This window comes from Aotus nancymaae, unplaced genomic scaffold (assembly GCF_030222135.1).
Source record: "Aotus nancymaae isolate 86718 unplaced genomic scaffold, 86718_ANA_hifiasm-v0.15.2.pri h1tg000002l, whole genome shotgun sequence".
Classification (NCBI taxonomy): Eukaryota; Metazoa; Chordata; class Mammalia; order Primates; family Aotidae; genus Aotus; species Aotus nancymaae.
In genome coordinates this window covers 33,029,887-33,049,594 of record NW_026988413.1, presented here as the reverse complement: position 1 = coordinate 33,049,594, position 19,708 = coordinate 33,029,887, and the positions used below count along the sequence as shown (strand labels likewise).

General features: G+C 36.3%; 1 protein-coding gene and 1 long non-coding RNA gene across 3 annotated transcripts in view; both read right to left on the bottom strand.

The window, feature by feature from the left end:
* NDUFA5 (NADH:ubiquinone oxidoreductase subunit A5) overlaps positions 1-19,708 on the bottom strand; it is a 36,356-nt gene that overhangs the window by 11,325 nt on the left and 5,323 nt on the right. Inside the window, exons 2-3 of one of the 2 annotated variants that reach the window (XM_064373851.1) lie at positions 4,030-4,083; positions 3,659-3,762 (exon numbers count right to left, since the gene is read on the bottom strand). In XM_064373851.1, the coding sequence (XP_064229921.1) occupies positions 3,659-3,762; positions 4,030-4,083 (158 nt within the window). Of the gene's footprint in view, positions 1-3,658; positions 3,763-4,029; positions 4,084-19,708 lie in introns of those variants that run through there. The other variant, XM_012473996.2, reaches the window with a different exon arrangement.
* Positions 13,173-19,423, bottom strand: LOC135273985 (uncharacterized). The gene is made up of 2 exons (XR_010341748.1): positions 19,383-19,423; positions 13,173-13,855 (listed from the first exon to the last, which is right to left on the bottom strand). It is a non-coding gene; the product is annotated as an uncharacterized LOC135273985 (long non-coding RNA).

Sequence of the window (19,708 nt, the reverse complement as noted above, 5' to 3'; positions counted from 1 at the left end):
TCAAGTCATCACAATTATCATGTGTTCCCTGCAGTCAATACACACAGATAAAAAGAAGAAAGTACATCACATATAATCCCAACTCCCTAAAACACCTTTTTAATATCCTAGTTATTTTTAACAAAATGTTTTACAGGAAACTAAGGCAGGAGGATCACCTGAGGTCAGGAGGTAGCGGTTGCAGTGAGCAGAGACTGTGACACTGCACTCTAGCCTGAGTACCAGAGTGAGAGCCGATCTCAAAAAAAAAAAAAAAAAAAAGAGAGAGAGAGAAAAGAAAAAGAAAAAAAAATATTTTAGCAAAAAGAAAAGTGGATTTACTTATTAAAGTTTGGTAAGTATATATTTTATTCTTATCTTCCTACTATAAATATACAATGCATATACAATTTTTTTTAAAGTATCTTAATGCAAAAGTTTTAATCTGATTTAAACTGTTAATTTATAAATACTTTTATTCTTATCCTCTCCAATTTAAATATATAATGCATATACTAGTTTTTAATATAACATTTTAATTAAGTTTTAATCTGATCTAAAATTCAGGTTTTTAATTTTCATTTTCATTTTTCCTAACAAAAATATATCAGTTTCTAGAGAAATACAGATGAAAACAGGGAATGCTTAATATAGAACAAATAAAAGAAAAAATGTTATGAATAGGGTAGACATTTAGTTTATCATCCAAACTTGGACACTTATGTTAGTGAAACAATACCTATCAATCATTATGCTAAAATACAGATATAAACCAGAACAGTCAAAAAAACAAAACATGATCCCTTCAAGGTATAAGTCTTTCGATAATTATAAGTATACAAACGCCTCTCCTAAAGAGCAATCTTTTTTTTTCAATAAAAAAATGTGTGCAGTCAGCTCCTCTTTTGCTGATTTGCCAGTAGCTTTTTTGCAATTTATTTTCATACTTTCTCTAATAAATCTGCCTTTCCTTACCTCAACTCTCTTGGTAAATTATTATTATTATTATTATTATTATTTTTTATTTTTTTTTTTTTGAGACGGAGTTTCGCTCTTGATACCCAGGCTGGAGCGCAATGGCGCGATCTCGGCTCACCGCAATCTCCGCCTCCTGGGTTCAGGCAATTCTCCTGCCTCAGCCTCCTGAGTAGCTGGGATTACAGGCACGCGCCACCGTGCCCAGCTAATTTTTTGTATTAGTAGAGATGGGGTTTCACCATGTTGACCAGGATGGTCTCGATCTCTTGACCTCGTGATCCACCCGCCTCGGCCTCCCAAAGTGCTGGGATTACAGGCTTGAGCCACCGCGCCCGGCCGGTAAATTATTTTTACCACCACTCAACCAGCCCCAGACAGTCACTACCAGTGCCAAAATGTACTTAGTACTCCCATGCACGATACTACACTGTTTGCATATAAAGATAGGCTGGACATGGATCACACGCCAATATTTTTAAGGTACTATAGGGTATATTTGTCTGTTCTCATACTGCTAACAGAGACTTACCCAAGACGGGGTGATTTATAAAGGAAAAGAAGTTTAATGAACTCACAGTTCCACATGGCTGAAGAGGCCTCACAATCATGGCAGAAGGTGAAAGAGGGGCAAAAGCACATCTTACATGGCAGCAAGCAAGACAGCATGTGCAGGGGAACTGCCCTTTATAAAACTACCAGATCTCATGAGATTTCATCACTATCACAAGAATAGCACGAGAAAAACCCTTCCCATAATTCAATTACCTCCCATGACATGGAGATTATGGAAGTTACAATTCAAGATGAGATTTGGATGGGGACAGAGCCAAACCATATCACAGGATAAGACACAGAAGAAGAAAAATAATAAAAATGATAAAAAGAAAAAATAAGTTTGTGTTTGGCAGGGATGAGGAACTATATAGAGCAAAGAGATATTATAATACTTAGCAACAGTTAAGGGTGTGCTAACCGGAATCTAACTGCTTTAGTTCATACTGGCTCCACTCCTTAGGTGCACTGGACAAGTTATTTCCATCTCTGTACCTTCATTCCTCATTTGTAAGACAGGAATAATAATAATACTGCCTTATAGGGTATATATAACTTAGAACAGTACCGGGTACACATTGTTTCACTAAGTATTGGCATTATTTCTCTGTAACAGAAGAATTCACTTCAGCCGAGACCAGAGAAGGTTCACATTTCGAAAAGGTAGCATTTAAGATAGACCCAGAGGGATGGTAGATCATAGAAAGTTAAAGATGTTGGAAAAGGCAATTACATACAGAATACATAGAATTGAATGGCAGAAAATACAGGGAAGTGGTATATAGTTCTATTTTCTTGAACTGTGGTGTCCAAAACACTAGCTACTAGTTAAATATGTCTATTGAGCACTTGATATATGGCTAGTCCAAACTGATACCAGACTTTGAAAATTTAGTATGAAGAAAACACTATAAAATATCATTAATTTTTTTGATTATATACCGAAATGGCAATATTTTAGATGTGTTAGGGTAAATAATTAAATTTTACCTTTTTCTTCGTTAAAAAATTAGTCCAAGATAATTTTAAATTACATTCAAACATGGCTTACATTTAAGGCTCGAATATTTTTATTGGACAGCATTTGGTTAGAATACAGTAGCTCCCCCTTGCTCAACTGTGGTTTCATTTTTCAAGGTTTCAGTTACTAATAGTCAACCTCAGTTAGAAAATATTAAACATGGAAATCTGTTATCAGTGTATAGGTGGTATTTAAAACCATTTTCTATCTGGATTTGCTCTCTCTTGGTGACTGAGTACAGGTCCAAAAGAAAAAGTCCAAAAATTAAATCCCAAATAGCTCAAATTTTAAAGTGGGCATAAGAGAAATAACCAGAAAAAGAGAAAGCCAGAGTAGGGGAAAAAATCAGAAGACTGGGAGTGTCCTGAAGCCCAGTAAAGAAAACGCATGATTGAAAACGTGTCAAATGTGTCTCAAAAAAAAAAAAAAAAAAACACTGCTATTAGGTCAATGAATGTGAGAAATATGAGCTGACCATTAGATTTGGCAGCATGGAGATCACTGGTGACCTTGAAAAGAGCAGTTCTCGCCAAAGGGTACTGAGTGCATTCAAGGACGAATAAGAAACTGGAGAAAATAGAGATAACTCTTTTATCTATAAAGTGAGATAAATGGTGCAATTATAGAAGGAACAAGAAGGATCAAAAAATTTTGTGGGTTTTTTTGGTTTTTGTTTTGTTTCGTTTTGTTTTTGACAAAAGCATTTGTGAATACAGATGGAAAAGAACCAATAGAATAAAAAGGGGAGCAGTACCTTCATTAAGCTCAAATACATGTAATCCAAAGTACCTAAGCAAGAAACGGTGAGGCAGGGAGAAAAGGTGGAAAATGGAGATAAAAATTTGAGATGTCGCTGATAAAAGTATGTATAAGTGAAGCCACGAGAATATCAAGGAAAAAGCCAACAAGAAAACTCGCTTAATAAAGAGATCATGGTAAAAATGAATAAATAAAAATGTGACAGCGGATGAACGAAGTAGGTGGATAGCATCTGTGTCTCAAGAGCTCACGCGGGTTGTAATTTAGGGCTTAAAATATCTGTATCCCATTAATCCTCCAATAAGCAAAGTGACAGGGATTTGGTTTTCCTTGGGAACTCAGGAACGAAGAAAGAACAAAGGTACATACCTCGTGTGGAGTATTGCACACAGCCAATCCCACAAGGCCAGTGGTCTGTTCAAAAACAAAACACGATTCATGCTGTTTACTACGGTTTCCATACGTCCAGCACGCTAAGGAAATACAAAACCATGAATTTCCCTGGCTAAAGCTGGTCTAAAGCCAACTACTAGTCTCTCAGTCCCACTTGTTTGGAGCTTTTTCTCTGACTCTCCGAGCGGAACCACTGAACTGTCCTATCGGGTAGGGCATACAGAACGAGTCCCCTTAAAGGACCGTCAAGCCTGCGACAGTTAGGGTCAACACCCGCGGGAAATGGGGCTATCGTGCTGTCTACCCCCACAGACTAAAATTCCAACAGTGACCCCCATTCGGCTCACCTTCTTCAGCACACCCGCCATGACAGCGCTGACAAGTCGATGACGCACAGCCCTCTGGGAACAAAGATCAGACTTGCTCAATCGACTACCGAGGTCTCCACTCTGTCACCCTGGAAACAGCTTAGCTCTACCCACTCAGGATCTCCAAAGGAGCAAAGACTCTGCTCCGCCCATCCTAAAAGAAAAATTGACGCTTGCGCGATGGGCCCACAAGCCTAAAGCTAAGCTGGAAGACGACTGGGGAAAGGGTTTTCAGGTGTCTGCTGCTGTCCCTGCCAATGCTTACGGCTTGCCCAAAGATTGAGGGAAACATCCCCAACTACCAAAAAACTCCAATCGCCATAGGAACGTGCCCTCTGTTTAACCGCTGATCCATTTCTCAATCTTCCTTTCTCAGTTTAGTAAAATGAGGATGGTAACGGAGCTTGAGCGTCCTCTGAATTGATCTCAGCAGCAAAAGTTAGTTCTTCGCACAGGGATATCAGTATTCTCTGCGTCTTACGAACCAAAGCTGTATGCAGTGTGAGGTCATTTTCCATCGCTGTTTTCGATTTCACTGGCTGAAGTACATCATCCATTTTCTCATTTTTTCCAGTTGAAGTAATATCAGACCTTACCACTTTTTCCTACCTCCACAAATACTGAGCACTCACTATGTGTCAGTTACTGGGACATAATTTCCAAAATGGGATTTCACATCCTGCAATTAACGTAATAATGAAGAAGGTGTGTATTAATTACTTACTTGGTAACTGTTCTAAAAGAAGTTGGTGCAAAGTGTGATGGTAGCAGGGAAAACGAAAACTAAAAAGTGTGGGTGCCTGGAGTTAAAGAAGGCATTTTCTAAAAAGTAGGAGAAAAGAGCAAATTGAGAAAAACACAAGTACAAAGGAAAAGAGGTTAAAAATGTATCTATAAATTCCTGGTGAATTTATGTGAGTGGAAAGTTGGATTTGATTGTTAAGGTAAACTAGTTAAGATCATGAAAGGTGTTGTTTGCCATTCTACAAATTTGAATTTTACTTTGTAAGGAATGGGAACAATGATAAGACTTTTAAGCTTCCAAATGACAACATCAAATTTGTGTTTCAGATACACAGACAACTTTAGCAACAGTTGAAGAGAATGAGTTGGAAGAGGTGAGGTCTTTCATTAGAGGCGTGAGACTAGAAAAAAGAAAACTAAACAAAAAGCAAACAGAAAAGAAATAATAAAGATTAGAAAAGAAATAGACAGAATATCAATAAAGAAAATCAATGAAACCAAGAGTTGTTTCTCTGAAAAGATCAACAAAATTGGCAAACTTTTAGTGAACTTTTGTTTTAAAGTGAGAGGTTTGCAACTCTTCCTTTCACATGAACACTTAAAGGCCCTCGTAGCGTTATTAATTGGCCTAATTTCAACATTGTTGTATCTCAGGGAATGGGGAGGCCAGACGAGAGGGAGAGGACAGAACAGCTACTTGATGGAGCAACCAGAACACACATACATTTAAGTCATATATGGGTGTGGTTTGTTGAACTCTAAGACACAACACTAACATTAAAGATCAGTAATTACAGATCACCATAGTAGATAAGGAAGAAGTTTGAAATATTGTGAGAATTTAGCAAAATGGGGACACAGAAGCATGAAGTGAGTCAGGCTGTTGGAAAAATGGTGCTAACAGACTTGCTTGTTACAGAGTTGCCACAAGCTTTAAATTTGCAAAATATCTGCAAAGTAAAATAATATAGCAAAGCACAATAAGTCTTTTATACATATACGTGGCTGTTATCACAGTATCCTAGAGCCAGTAGACGTAAAGGAGGCTAAATGATGAGGGTCCCAGAACCACAGGCACCTAGGGTTTTAAACAAGAAGTACCAGGATTGAGATTTATGTTTAGATGCCACATCACGGGAAGTGTGAAGAAGGAGTCTGCATGTGGCGGGACTGTGAGCAGGAAGACCCAGTACAAATGTCTATAAAATGAAATAAAATCTATCAAAAAAACAGGTTGCTGAATTTGACTACATTAACATTCTATACTTCTGAATAACAAAAGACACACTTAAATCGTAAAACAACACTGACTGGGAGAAGATGTCTGCAACCCATATAACCACCAAAAAACAGGTGGTGCCTAGAGTACTTAAGGAACTTTTGTAAATCAATAAAACAACAGCAAGAAAAGAATTTCCTAAGCAGGTATCCCTGCTTCCACTTTTGCCTCCCACTCTGGTATACATTAAATGAGTTATATGTGTATGTCTGACCCAGTATGTATAATATAGCAACACCTACTTGACTACTATTAATTTATTATTTTACTATTTTTATTCTCAACCCAGTAGCTGGAATAATTCTTTTAAAAAGTACTTTGCTCAAAATTCTCCCATGATTTTTTTTTACTCAAGGTATAAAAGTCAAAGTCCTTATACCTTGCAGTCCACAAGGCCCTGCCCCTCACTCTCAGACCTAATCTCCTGTATTAGTCAGGGTTCCACAGAAAAACAGAACCAATGGGAGATTTCATGTATGCATACACACACACACACACACATGAAAAACCCCTATATATATGAGATATATATAAAAATTACCCCACATAAAGGATATATATATATATCTCCTATTGTGTGTGTATATACACACACACACATATACAGATGATCTCCAAGTTACAATGTTTCAACTTATGATTGTTTGACTTTAAGATAGGTTTGTTGGGACATAACACCATAAGTCAAGGAACATCTGGACTTTTGATTGTTTGACTTATGATTTCTTAACTTTATGATAGTTCATTGGAGTATTAAATGGATTTTTAACTTATGATATTTTCAGTTTTATGATGGGTTTATTGGTATATAGCCCCATTGTAAGTTGAGAAGCATCTGGACAACACACACACAAGCGCACACACACACACATATATACACACACACATACATATTAACATGCACACACACATACATGTAGAGAGATTTATTATAGAAATTGGCTTATACAATTACAGAAGTTGAAAAGTCACACAATCTGTTTTCTGCAAGCTAAAGAACTAGGAAAGCTGGTGTTGTAATTCAGTCCAAGCCTAAAAGTCTGAAAACCAGGAGAGCTAATGATATCAATCCTGGTCAGAGTCCAAGAGCAGGAGCACTAATATTCAAGAGCAGAAGAATACAGATGTCTTAGCTCAGACAGGGAGAGTGAATTCAACTTTCTTCTGTCTCTTTGTTCAAGCCTTCAAGGGATTGGATGATGTCCACCCCGTTGGTGAAGGTAATATTCTTTGCCTTATTCTATAAATTCAAATGCTAATCTTTTCTCTAAACATCGTCAGAGGTAATGGACACACCAGAAATGTTTTACCAGCTATCTGGACATTCCTTAGCTTATTTTATATATATATATACACACACACACACACACACACACACACACACACACATGAATTTTGGGAAAAACAGTTTGCTTTAGGTTTCCCTAGATAACATAAATTTTTTTTTTTTTTTTTTTTTTTTTTTTTTTTTTTTGAGACGGAGTTTCGCTCTTGATACCCAGGCTGGAGCGCAATGGCGCGATCTCGGCTCACCGCAATCTCCGCCTCCTGGGTTCAGGCAATTCTCCTGCCTCAGCCTCCTGAGTAGCTGGGATTACAGGCACACGCCACCGTGCCCAGCTAATTTTTTGTATTAGTAGAGACGGGGTTTCACCATGTTGACCAGGATGGTCTCGATCTCTTGACCTCGTGATCCACCCGCCTCGGCCTCCCAAAGTGCTGGGATTACAGGCTTGAGCCACCGCGCCCGGCCAATAACATAAATTTTTACATATCCTATTTCCTCTGTTTCTCTGGGGAGCCGTAATACAAATTGTTTCCCCCAAAATTTATATATTGAAGTCCTAACCTCCATTACCTCAAAATGTGACCTTCAGGCTGGGCGTGGTGGCTCACACCTGTAATCCCAGTACTTTGGGAGGCCAAGGCGGATGGATCACTTGAGGTCAGGAGTTCAAGATCAGCCCGGCCAACATGGTGAAACCCCATCTTTACTAAAAAAACAAAAATTAGCCAGGCATGGTGGCGCAAGCTTGTAGTTCCAGCTACTCCGGAGGCCGAGGCAGGAGAATTGCTGGGACCCAGGAGGCAGAGGTTGCAGTGAGCCGAGATTGCACCACTGCACTCCAGTCTGGGTGAAAGAGCAAGACTCTATCTCAAAAAAACAAAACAAAACAACAGTGACCTTCATTGCAAATAGGGTCATTGCAGATGTAATAAAGTTAAGGTGACGTCATTAGAGTGAGACCTTATCCAACGTCAATGGTGTCCTTATTAAAAGTGAAAATTTAGACACAGAAACACACACAGGGAAACCACTATGCAAAGACGAAGGCAGAGATCAGGGTGATGCATCTACAAGCCAAGGACCACCACAGACTGCCAGAAAACCACCAGAAGTTAGGGAAGAGGCATGGAACCCACTGTTTCTCTCAGCCCTTAGAAAGAACTAACACTGTCCACAACTTGATATTGGACTTCTAGCCTCCGGAATTATGAGATAATAAATTTCTGTTGGTTAAGGCATTCAATTTGCAGCAATTTGTTATAGCAACCATAGCAAACTAATACCCTGAGTAATAGATTAGTTTAATAATATGCTTCTCTCTTCCTTAGGATAGCTGTCCCTAGAAACATGAACCATGGAGATACAGCTTTTCCAATTCAGATTACTAAAAAGTAGGCCTTTACCAGATTACCATATAATTTTTAATTTCTAGTATTTAAATCATCCACAATTATAACTTAGGACAGAGGAAATATTTATTCACAAACATATATGTACTAATGACATTTTAAAGACATGCACATGTGCATATATATACATACATTCATAAATATGAAGAAACTATTACATTGGAATTAATCACCTGATGCATCCATTTGCTCCTCTGTGAAGTGACCTATGTATTTGGACACCTTAAGTCACTCTGTCACTCTTTTCTGGAAACCACATTTGGATTTGGCAAAAATGACCTTATCTTTCAAACTAGACAATGCTGATATAGTCACTGGAACTGAGACGAATAGAAGCTTATGTGGTCATAGTCTTTGTCCCCTGTCTCTCCAGATTCTAAGAATTTTTATCATTGTGGGATGTGTTCTAGAATATAGAATCATGTGATTATGAAAGATGCGTATGTGTTGATTTGTTGTAACCCTGGGTTCAGGCTTCTGCTGTATCACATTTGCTAAAGACACCACGGCTAGATAGAGCTAGCTGATCCTGACTAAGGTACTGCATAATTAAGTTCCATGTAGTGAGAAAATGCGTAGATTTCTGAGCCAATCTTTTTGCAGAGGGGCGGGGCTATGTAAGGTGGTGGCTTGAGAGTGGTATTCTAGGCTAGTGACAGTAGAATTAAGAACATCATCCTTGGCATCAGAAGGGGATTTGAGAATGTCTAAATGTGAGTAAGCAAGGGGACGAAATGCACTGTGTTCTCAGGTGGGAGAGAGTTGCTAGAGGAGTAAATGTTCCGATCGTTTTCAGGAAAAAGATGAAAGTTGGGAAGTTCTGGTAAATTCAGTTAGTAGGCCAGATCCAGGTGACTTAGAGCAAAAATCTGGGTCTCACATTTTACAAAATTTGCTTTGCGAGGCCTCTAGCCTATCCAATAAAAGAGTTCTTGTTTCTCCAAAAGTAAGTGTTGGAAAAGTTAGGACCTCCTGCACTATTTCTCAGTGATGCAAGACTCTTTTATGAAGGACTGGGTCTTACCAAAGTTAGGCAGTCAAAATGTTAGCCTGGAATCTAGGATTCTGGAGCGCTGCTCCACAGCCAATTCCTGAGAGAGGCATGAGGAAAAACCACTGAAAAGGAAGAAAGCATCTCAATTCTCAGAGCATGGGGGACTAATTTCCGAATATGTGCAGGGGATAAGTACAACTTAGCCAGTTTCCCCTTAGTTTTCAAGACTGGGAGCAAAAGCAAAAATCACCCAGAATCAGAGAGTATTCTTTCCTCTCCCAACCTTGGAAAGAAAAAAAACACATTCTGCTAAGCTAATGATTAAAGTAGACGAATGTATTCAAATTCCAATCAAGTGTCCATACTCAGATAATTGTGGTTTTCAGATATCGTGATTTTCACAACTTCATTCTAAAATGGGCTGAAACTCAAATAAAAGCCATTACCCAGTTTTATCTTAGTGGCTATCTGCTTCTATATATTTGAATTAATCAATGTGTGAAGATAGGGATATCCCACACTCCTACTCAGATTTGGATTAAGTTTAATATTGAGGTTAAATATAGTTGTCTCTACTGAAATTTAAAACTTACGGGAGGATTGAATATTAAATATTTCTAGCCACCTCACCCCTGCTATTCAGGGAAGGCCTAACTCCACTTCTGTACATGAAATGTTGTTGTTTCCCATTTAAAAGCAAGAAAGAAAATAAGTGATGAAAGGTAAAAATGTTTGTCTAAGGAGATAAAAACTATTTTGTGGGATTAAAATCAATAAGCATTATTAATGTAAATGATAAATGAGAATACACAAATCAACAAAATGGTGACAAAACAATAATTATTTTAAAAATGAATACCTTAACATAACTTAGATATAGAAAGAGAAAATTAGGTATAAAAAGTTGAAAAATTATGAAAATATATAATAAATGTTGATACTGTATTTCCAACTAATCTCATCCAACATACAATGACAAGTTAAGTGAAAGAAACAAGATAAAATGGAGGGCGAAGACGACAGCTAAAATAGAGAAAGGTCTTCAGAAATGTGAAAAGAATATGATCTTTTTATTTAAAAAACTGAATACACAACAGTACAACTAAAATAATCATGTATTAAGCGAATGTCTATTAATGTTTACTCTGTGTCAGGACCTCCTGTATGTACTGAGGATTCTGGGGACCTGTCAGTGAACTAGACCGGCAGTTCTCAACCATTAAGGAGTCATTTCTGCCAGGAGGTGGTGCTAGAGAGACAGATGTAAACGGCAATCTTGGTAACATCTTAACATTGAGGGGATAAAAAGCTTTTTTCTTCTTTTAAATGTCCTGGGAAATTCAGTTGGGTAAAAACACAACAACCAATACAACATAAAGGAGTCTGAACTAAAAGATCTCAGATACATGTAAATTGCAGGAGGAAAAAATGTCCAGCAATGGCTAGGATCCAAAAAAAAAGGCCAACATAATATTTTAAAAGTCATTACTACCTGGTGTGGGTGGTGTTGTGTGGCCCTGCATGGCCTTAAAATGCTATTGCATGCATTTTTAATAGTTAGAGGATGTGTGAGACTGACTTAAGAGACCATAAAAGCAGGAAGGAAGTGAGCGAGTCAGTGCATGCCCTGTCAGCGCCTAGGGGAAGGGGAGTAGGCAGGGAAAAGGAAGAGGCTGAAGAAAGGTGAACAAGGTTATTATAAAATCCAGATAAACAAGAAGATGAACGCACAGTAACACAAGGCCAGTAAACAAGGTAGAAAATGACGCTAAATGGAATGTATATGATATCTTAAATGCATAGTGTAGCTGTGGTGGTTGTAGGGGACATATGGGAAACACTCCTGAGGTAACTGAGGGGCAAGCGCATTAAGTATAACTAATTTCTTTGGCAAGTTACAAAAAAGTGGAAGCAGAAGGGAATTCGAATGTGATGAGAATGCCTTTGTATGGGTGACTTAGACAATTAGAAGTTAGAAGCAAATAATGATGGTTATTATTATGTTTTTGACGAAGGAAAAACTGCATTATGATGGGATATGATTAAGTCATTGTCAACAATACCTAAAGTTTACAACTGTTGCCATATCTCTTATGAGTAGTGAAAGGTAGCACTTACTTTTAGACTGTATCACCCACCCCGATATTTCCCAGACTGTCCCTTCCACTGAGGGTGGCAGGGACTGTTACTGGTATAATATTCATGTGAGCAGCCATGTGATGCCTCCTTGAATGGCCTTTATTTCTGGAATGATCTGGGCATGAGTAAGAAAAGCCAAATCACGCTAAGAAACTGGCTTTCGGCGTCCTCACTTACTCTAGCAGGCCTGCTTGTTTACCTCTACCCTTAGGCTTGAAATGACTCACCTTGACAAATTACAGGCCTGAGCAGAATGGCCCTAAAGAGTCTTTGGTAAATCATGTATTAGTTCCATAAGGAACACACTGCAAGGGAGATATCAATTTCTCCCTTCTTGTTCTTGAGTCAGGTAGGTTTACATATCTTTTCTTTTTGAGCTCGATTCATTTCCCATTACCACTGGCATGTATTTATTTCTTTTTCTAACAAATTTACCTGTCCAGATGGACTTCTCTGCAAAATCACAAAAACTGAAAAGAACTCTCAGCAGGAATATAGCGCTACAACTTCTCAGCTGTATGGCTTGGGTGAGTCCTTTAACTCCTCTGGATTTATGCCAATATTTCCATATGTAAAGCACACAATGGTTTGACTAGGTCATCATTTCCTGACCGTGGCTCAAGAACCCCTAGCTGTTCAAGTCTGTGTTCCAGGTCATTTGGGTCAATAAACGTTGTAATATAAAAAATAATTATTTTAAATTTACCACAAAAACAAATACAGTTGAGAGGCCCAATTGCACAGCAGTTGAGTAAGTGGAGGTCAAGTGAAATTGGGAGCACTTTATCAAACCTGTGCATAGAAAGCCTCAACAGTTTTGATTATCATTCAGTATTGTTTTGCATTTGGTCTTACTGTGGTTTTTAATCGCATTTAATTATTGTTTAAGACAAGTGTAAGGAGCATTGATGTTCATCTATGAGTTAAGGAAGAACAATACAAAAATGCTAACTACGTAAAATTTACTTCAAAATATTTGGACTTTCATTTTATTAATCACCCAATGAGAGTGATGAAATGTCACAATAATATGTCCCAGGGATACTAATGAAACAATTTTAAAAATAGAAAATATGATTTTTAATCCAGTTTATCTTTTTATTTATAGAGAATAAAATGTATCCAAGCCAAAATGTGGGTTCAATTCCACAAAAGAGAAGTATTATGTCAAAAAATATAAATAGTTAAGGTCCTTGACAAGCTTTTCAAAGCAGTGGTACTAATTTACAATATAACTAGCAATGTAAAAGAGATGCTGTTTCACCAAACTCACACCAGCAATATGTTTTAATTAAAAAATATTTTTAAGAAGAAAAGTGAAAGACGTTTATAATATAGTCCCACTTGTCCATTTTCACATTTTTTTTCTGTGCTTTCAGTGTCATAAATCATTATCAAGACCAGTGTAAAGAAGCTTTTCCCTTATTTTTTCTTCTAGTGGTTTTACAGTTTTGGGTCTTATGTTTAAGTCTTTAATCCATGCTGAGTTGATTTTTGTGTATTGTGTAAGATAAGGGTCCAAAGTCATTCTTTTGTACGTGCATATTCAGTTTTCTCCACATCATTTATTGAAGAGACTATTCTTTCTCCATTGTGCATTTTTGGCACTCTTCTCAAGTATCAGTTGACTGCATACCTGTGGGTTTATTTCTGGACTTTTTATTTTGTTACGCTGGTCTGCATGTCAGTTTTTAGGCCAGTATCACACTGTTTTAATTTCGTAGTTTTATAATATATTTTGAAATCAGAAAGTGTGATGCCTCCAGCCTTGTTCTTCTTTCTCAAATTGCTTTGCCCATTTGGGGTCTTTTGTAATTCCATGTGAATTTTAGGATCCAGAAGTTCCACTTGTGGGTATATGTTCATAAGAATGAAATCAGGATCTTGAAGAGATATGTGCATCCTGTGTTCAATTGTAGCCTTATTCACAATAGCCAAGATATGGAAACAACCTAAATGTCCATTCAGAAATTAATGAATAAAGAAAATGTTGTATATACATAAAAGAGAGTATCCCTGTGGCTTAAAAATGTTGTAAATCCTGGCATTCGCAACAATATGGGAAAACCTGGAGGATATTATGCTAAGTGAAATAAGCTAGTCACAGAAGGGCAAACACTGACTAATTTCAGTTATATGAGATCCAAGATAGTCTAACTCATAGAAACAGACAGTAGATAGTAGTTGTCAGGGGCTTTGGGGAGAAAGAATGGGGAAAGATAGTTATTGGATATAAAGTTTCAGTTATGCAAGGTAAGTAAGTACTAGAGATCTACTGTACAACATAGTTCCTATAGTTAGCATGGTATTGTGCCCTTAAAACATTTGGTAAAAGGGTAAATCTTATGTTGAGTTCTTACCACACAAAAAAGTACATGGTAAACACTAAGTACCCACTATCCAGAATTAATGTTAGCGTTTTGCACATTTGCTTTAAAATTTTAAAAAATTGTGAATAAAGTTGAAGTACTATAGGTTACCCTTCCTTCTTGCAGGCAAGCATTAAGTCTTTGATATACATAGTCTCTTTTATTTTGTATGTATATACGGTCAATAGCTTTACACTTTTTGTGTATGGTGGTTTTTTTGAATTTGGTAAAATGTAAGTAATTATATACATATTCTAGAATGTCCCCTTTTCAGCTAACATTTGTTTTTCAGAACAATCATACTGATACTTAGATATCAATTTATTGCTTTTAATTTCTGCATAGTATGCTATTACATGACTATAGCATATTTTACATAGTTATTTCTCTTTATGTGGTAAATTGCATTATTTCCAATTAGTCTCAATTGCCAGTTATGCCACATGTTTACTTCTGCTTATGTACAAGAGCTATTCAAGCAGTAATACCTAAGAGTAGAATTAGTTTGTAGAATAAATGTTTCTTTACATTTTATAGATAGAGCCAAATAGTTTTCCAATTGATTGTTCCAGTTTTCATACCCAATAGTAGTATCTGAGAGATCCTCATCTTAACATTTAGCATCAGAAAAATATTGAACTAATAGCTGTGAAATGTATCTTTTTGTTTTAATTTGCATGTCCTTGATTTCTAGAGAGGTTGAGCACTTATTCATGTGCTAATTTGCCATTAGGATTTCTCTTCTATGAATTGTTTCTGTTTATATCCTTTGTTTTTCTTTGATGTTGTCTCTCATTTTTTTTTCCGAGGCAGCATCTTGCTCTGTTGCCCAAGCTGGAGTGCAGTGGCATGATCATGGCTGGTTGTAACCTTGACCTCCTGGGCCCATGTGATCTGCCTACTACAGCCTCCTGAGTAGCCCTAGCTACTCAGGACCACAGGCATGCACCATCATGCCCAGATCATTTTTTAATGTTTTTATAGCGATGGGGTCTCACTACATCTTTTGTAGAGATCTTACCGAGGCTAGTCTCAAATTTCTGGCCTCAACTAATCCTCCTGCTTTGGTTTCCCGAAGCACTGGGATTACAGGTGTGAGCCAGTGTGTCAGACCAGTTATCTTGTTTTACAGTGATTGTAGAATTTCTTTACGTAGCCTGGATACTATTTCTCCTTATAATTCTGCCAGATTTTGCTTTATATATATTCTATGCTTTTTTTAGGTGCATATAAATATGTTTACACCTGATATATCTTCTTGGTGGTTGTTCCTTTATTGTCATAATTTTTCTTTACTTTCTTTATTAATGCTTTTTAACTTCTGATATGTCTGATATTATTGTCCCAGGGTTTTTTGTTTGTTTTTGTTTAACATTTTCTTGGTCTAGTCATTCTGTCTCTTTTTTTTTCAATTTCTTCAACATGTTATTTTAAATGTATCTACTTTGAGCGGTATATATTTGTATTAGATAAGTTTTATACATTTGTTACATTTATTATAACTGAGGTACTTATATTTTTCATCCTTTTAGTTTATTATGCTTCTCTTTGCTTTCTATACCCTTATTTTATGCTATGTAGTTAACTGTCAACATTTTTCTTTTTTATCTTTTTTTGTCTTTTTTTCTTTTGTCCCTTTTCATTTTCTAATGGTGACCTATCAAATTTTAACAAACATTTTAGCTATGTATTCTTACTGAAAAAAATGCAAGGATTTAACATGCTCTAAAAGTACTCCCTGAAATCACCTCTTCCATGTCCTTTTCTATTATTATTATTTTAATTCCATCACTTATGTAGAGATTTTTTTTTTCCTGACAGATAAGAATTAGTGAATTTTATTTTCTAATATATTTTACTTATTTTATTACTAAGCTTCCTCTGCCCTATAATCTCTCCTTTCCCTCTGGATTTGCTATTTTTTTTTTTTTTTTTTTTTTTGTCATCTTAGTGTTTGCAAGTTTAGTTTAAATGCTCATCTTAAGTGGAATTTTCTTTTTTCCCATCACCCAACCCTTCTTTGTGCATTTTGCCTAGAGCTGCCAGTCGGTAACTAAGTCTTACTTATTTATCATCTATTTATTTATTTTTTGTCTTGGGGCCTTTGAATATCACAGTTCTAGTCCTCAAGCAAAGCAGCAGCTTGGCTCATGTCCTGATCTGTGGGGGCTCTCGCTAAACCTCCTGCTTCCCGCCTCCCTCCCCTTGCCATCCAAACACTCAGGTTTATAAGAGCTGTGGCCCTAGCTGTTAACATAGTTTTTCTTAGCCTCCTTTCTTGAGGAGACAGTCTGGCCCTAGCCTTAAATTTCATGTGGTAGACCTGGCTTCTGTATCCTTCCAGGAGTGGAGTAAAGAGCCAGAAAGTCTCAAATTTCTAGACTACTTCAGATCTAAGTCTAAAGACCAACAGGTTTGTAGCTTCAATCATCACTTAAACATATGTTTCAGTTTTGTTTCTGTTCTACAGAAATGTTTATATTATTTTTAGCATGACTGGGTCTTATTAATTAAAAAAAAACTTCAGTTGTCTTGTGCTTGGGTCAAGCAGGGGCCAAAAATTACAAATTTACAATATTATTTTGACTGAATTTCATTAAATCACTTTTATAAATACCTAGTAATATGATAGCTCCAAAAAATACCTGTTACTCATTGAATTTGCTATGCTTCTGCTAATAGTGATAGCAGTCTATTTCCACATGATTGTTAGCCAGTTAAATATCCCCTTTGGAGCACCACATTCTTTGCCAAAATGCTTTTTGGAATCATTTTTGACATCTTTTCTCTTTTTATATATAAAATTGACCACCAGGTTCTATCTCCTTTTTTTTTGTTTGTTTTTTTTGATTCACTGTTGCAACACTTCTACCCACTTCTAGTTTCTCAACACTTCACTCCTGTACTGTACAATAGCCTTCTAAGCATCTGCTTAGCCCAGGACCATCTTTTAAAACAGTGGTTCTCAAATTTTAGTATGTGTTGAAATCACCTGAGGACTTGTTAAAACACAGATTGCTGGCCCCAACTAGAGCCTCCCTGAGCCTATCCCCAGGCTCCTAGTTTGTGATATAGTAAGTCGGGGACAACACCTGACTATAAATTTCTAAGCAGTTCTCAGGTGATGATGATGATGGTGATCTACTGACCACACTTTAAGAACCACTAGTTAAAAACACTGTTCATGTGTTAGCACTCCAGTTCTCAATATCCTTCAGCAGTTTCCTATTGCCAGTAGCATATCTACATTCCCAAGTTTGAGGCCCTCTAACGTTCAACCTCATTCCACTTGCTGATTCTATTTCTCCAACTCTGTGGCAGTCTTATAGCTAATTCTTTAACCCACTGTACTTTGTTCAAAAGATCTTACCTCAAGCAGTATTTTTTTTCATGAAGAGTGGATTCTTTTCTTATCCAGTAACAAACAGCTTACACATGTTTAAGTAGTTGCAGTGTTCTTTTCCTCCACAATACTCTTTATTTTTTTCTATTTCAGTTTTGAAGACTTTACTGGATTTACATCACACTTTAGCTCTCAGCTCCCTTGGGCTGTATTTAAGACACATAGGGTAGAAAAATATGGAGACAGAGGTAAGAATCCACCATGATTAAGTTACACTGATCCTTTTCCCTAAGCAATGAGTTAGGCTTACTTGCATTTAATAATATGACAGATATGTTTCCTTTTTTTTTTTTTGGTAGTTTTAAAAAAATATCTTTGCCTATGCAGCCTGTTTCAATTTTGTGTATAATTTTTCAGATATTTAAGAAGGTTTGTATTTTTAATTTAAGGTTTGACAATATCTTTATATTACATAACTTGGTTTTCCATTTTTCTAGACAATACCTGTTAGTTCCCTACTAGGAAAAAAATAAACTATCACATTGCTTCTTTCTCTCTCATCCTTTGCACATCCTCTTCCATTGATTCTAGTAAAACATTGCCTTTCTTAGCGTTTGCTTTCATATGTTAAAATATGTTCATACTTCTGTTATTTGGTATGTCAGATACAATGTACCTCCTTTCACTCCCAGATACTCTGCATGAGGCAATCAGTACCACTTGCCTTTATTTTCCTGTCTCAACTTTATTTAATGGCATCACTTCTATATTGTCAGAGCAGATAATATCAACATTCTACTTAGTAATTCTAATTCCCTACATTGATTTTATTTTTAGTTCTACAGTGAAATATTTTCAATGTTCTCTACTAATCAGTTTGTCATAGTTACCCAAGCCATTATTGTTTGGCTGTAACAATACGTTTGTTTGTAACCTTTATCTTTGAAGGATAGCTTAGCTAGATATAAAATTGTTTACTTATATTTTCTTCACTTACATATATTGTAAGTGATGCTTTGGAAAAATATTACATTAGATTGTTTTTTCCTCTTATAAATTATTTGCTTTTTTTAACCTGACAGTATGAAGTTACCTTTTTTTTAATTTTTGAAATCCACTGACTTTACTACACTATGTCTCCATGTCAACTTTTTTGGTTACTTTTCCCTGGCATGCATAATGTGTCCTGTAAGTATTTAGATTTAAATCTTCTTTTATTTAGTGAAAATTTTCTTGATTTATGACTTTCAATTCTTGTCAGCTTCTATTTTCTTCAGCTTCCTTTCTAAGGGTCTCCAACTATGAATTTGTTGGATCTTACTTGGCTGTTTTATATGTAAATACAGATATAAATATGTAGATCTATAGGAATATGCTTTACTATCCTTTTTAAGGCTTTCTTTATTTCAATTTTATTTTATTTGCTTTTCTATCTTATATATTTCTTATAGTCCTGAACTCCTTCAAATTTGATTTTCACTTTTGTGACAAGTTTATTTTCTTCTTTTCGATGAGTTTGCAGCTTTAATCTTTCACGATTCAGTTTTTGCATTTGTTTTTATTTTTTACTCTTTTTCAATATATGAAGTTGTGTTTTTGTTGCGGTTGTTTTAATTAATGGTAAAATATATGATCATAATTTTCATCTGTTCAATGGCAACATTTTCCATATGTATGTGATTCATACATTAAAAGTTTTTTCCTTTTTCTGTATCTTTCATAGTATTTTTATATTTGTGCCACAGGAATTTCATATTTGTTACTCACTTTAAAATAAGTTGGATTTTCCTTAGCCAACTATGTCTAAGTGGTAACAAAAAGACTGCTTCTCGTAGCCGTGACTCATTTATGAGATTCTCTGTGTAGCTCCACATCCTCAGCTTCTCTGAGTCAAATCAGAGCCAAGGAGGTTTATACCACCACCTTGCTCTCTTTAGTTCCTGCACAGATCGCTGCAATAAAAGGAAAGGGCTTTTACTACACACTTCACTCTGAAGATGAGTTCTTCACCTTTAGAAAGTATATTTTTGTGGCATGTCTAAGATCTGCTGCCACTAGGCTTTGTCACCACTCTGTAGTTTTACTAGTCCTTG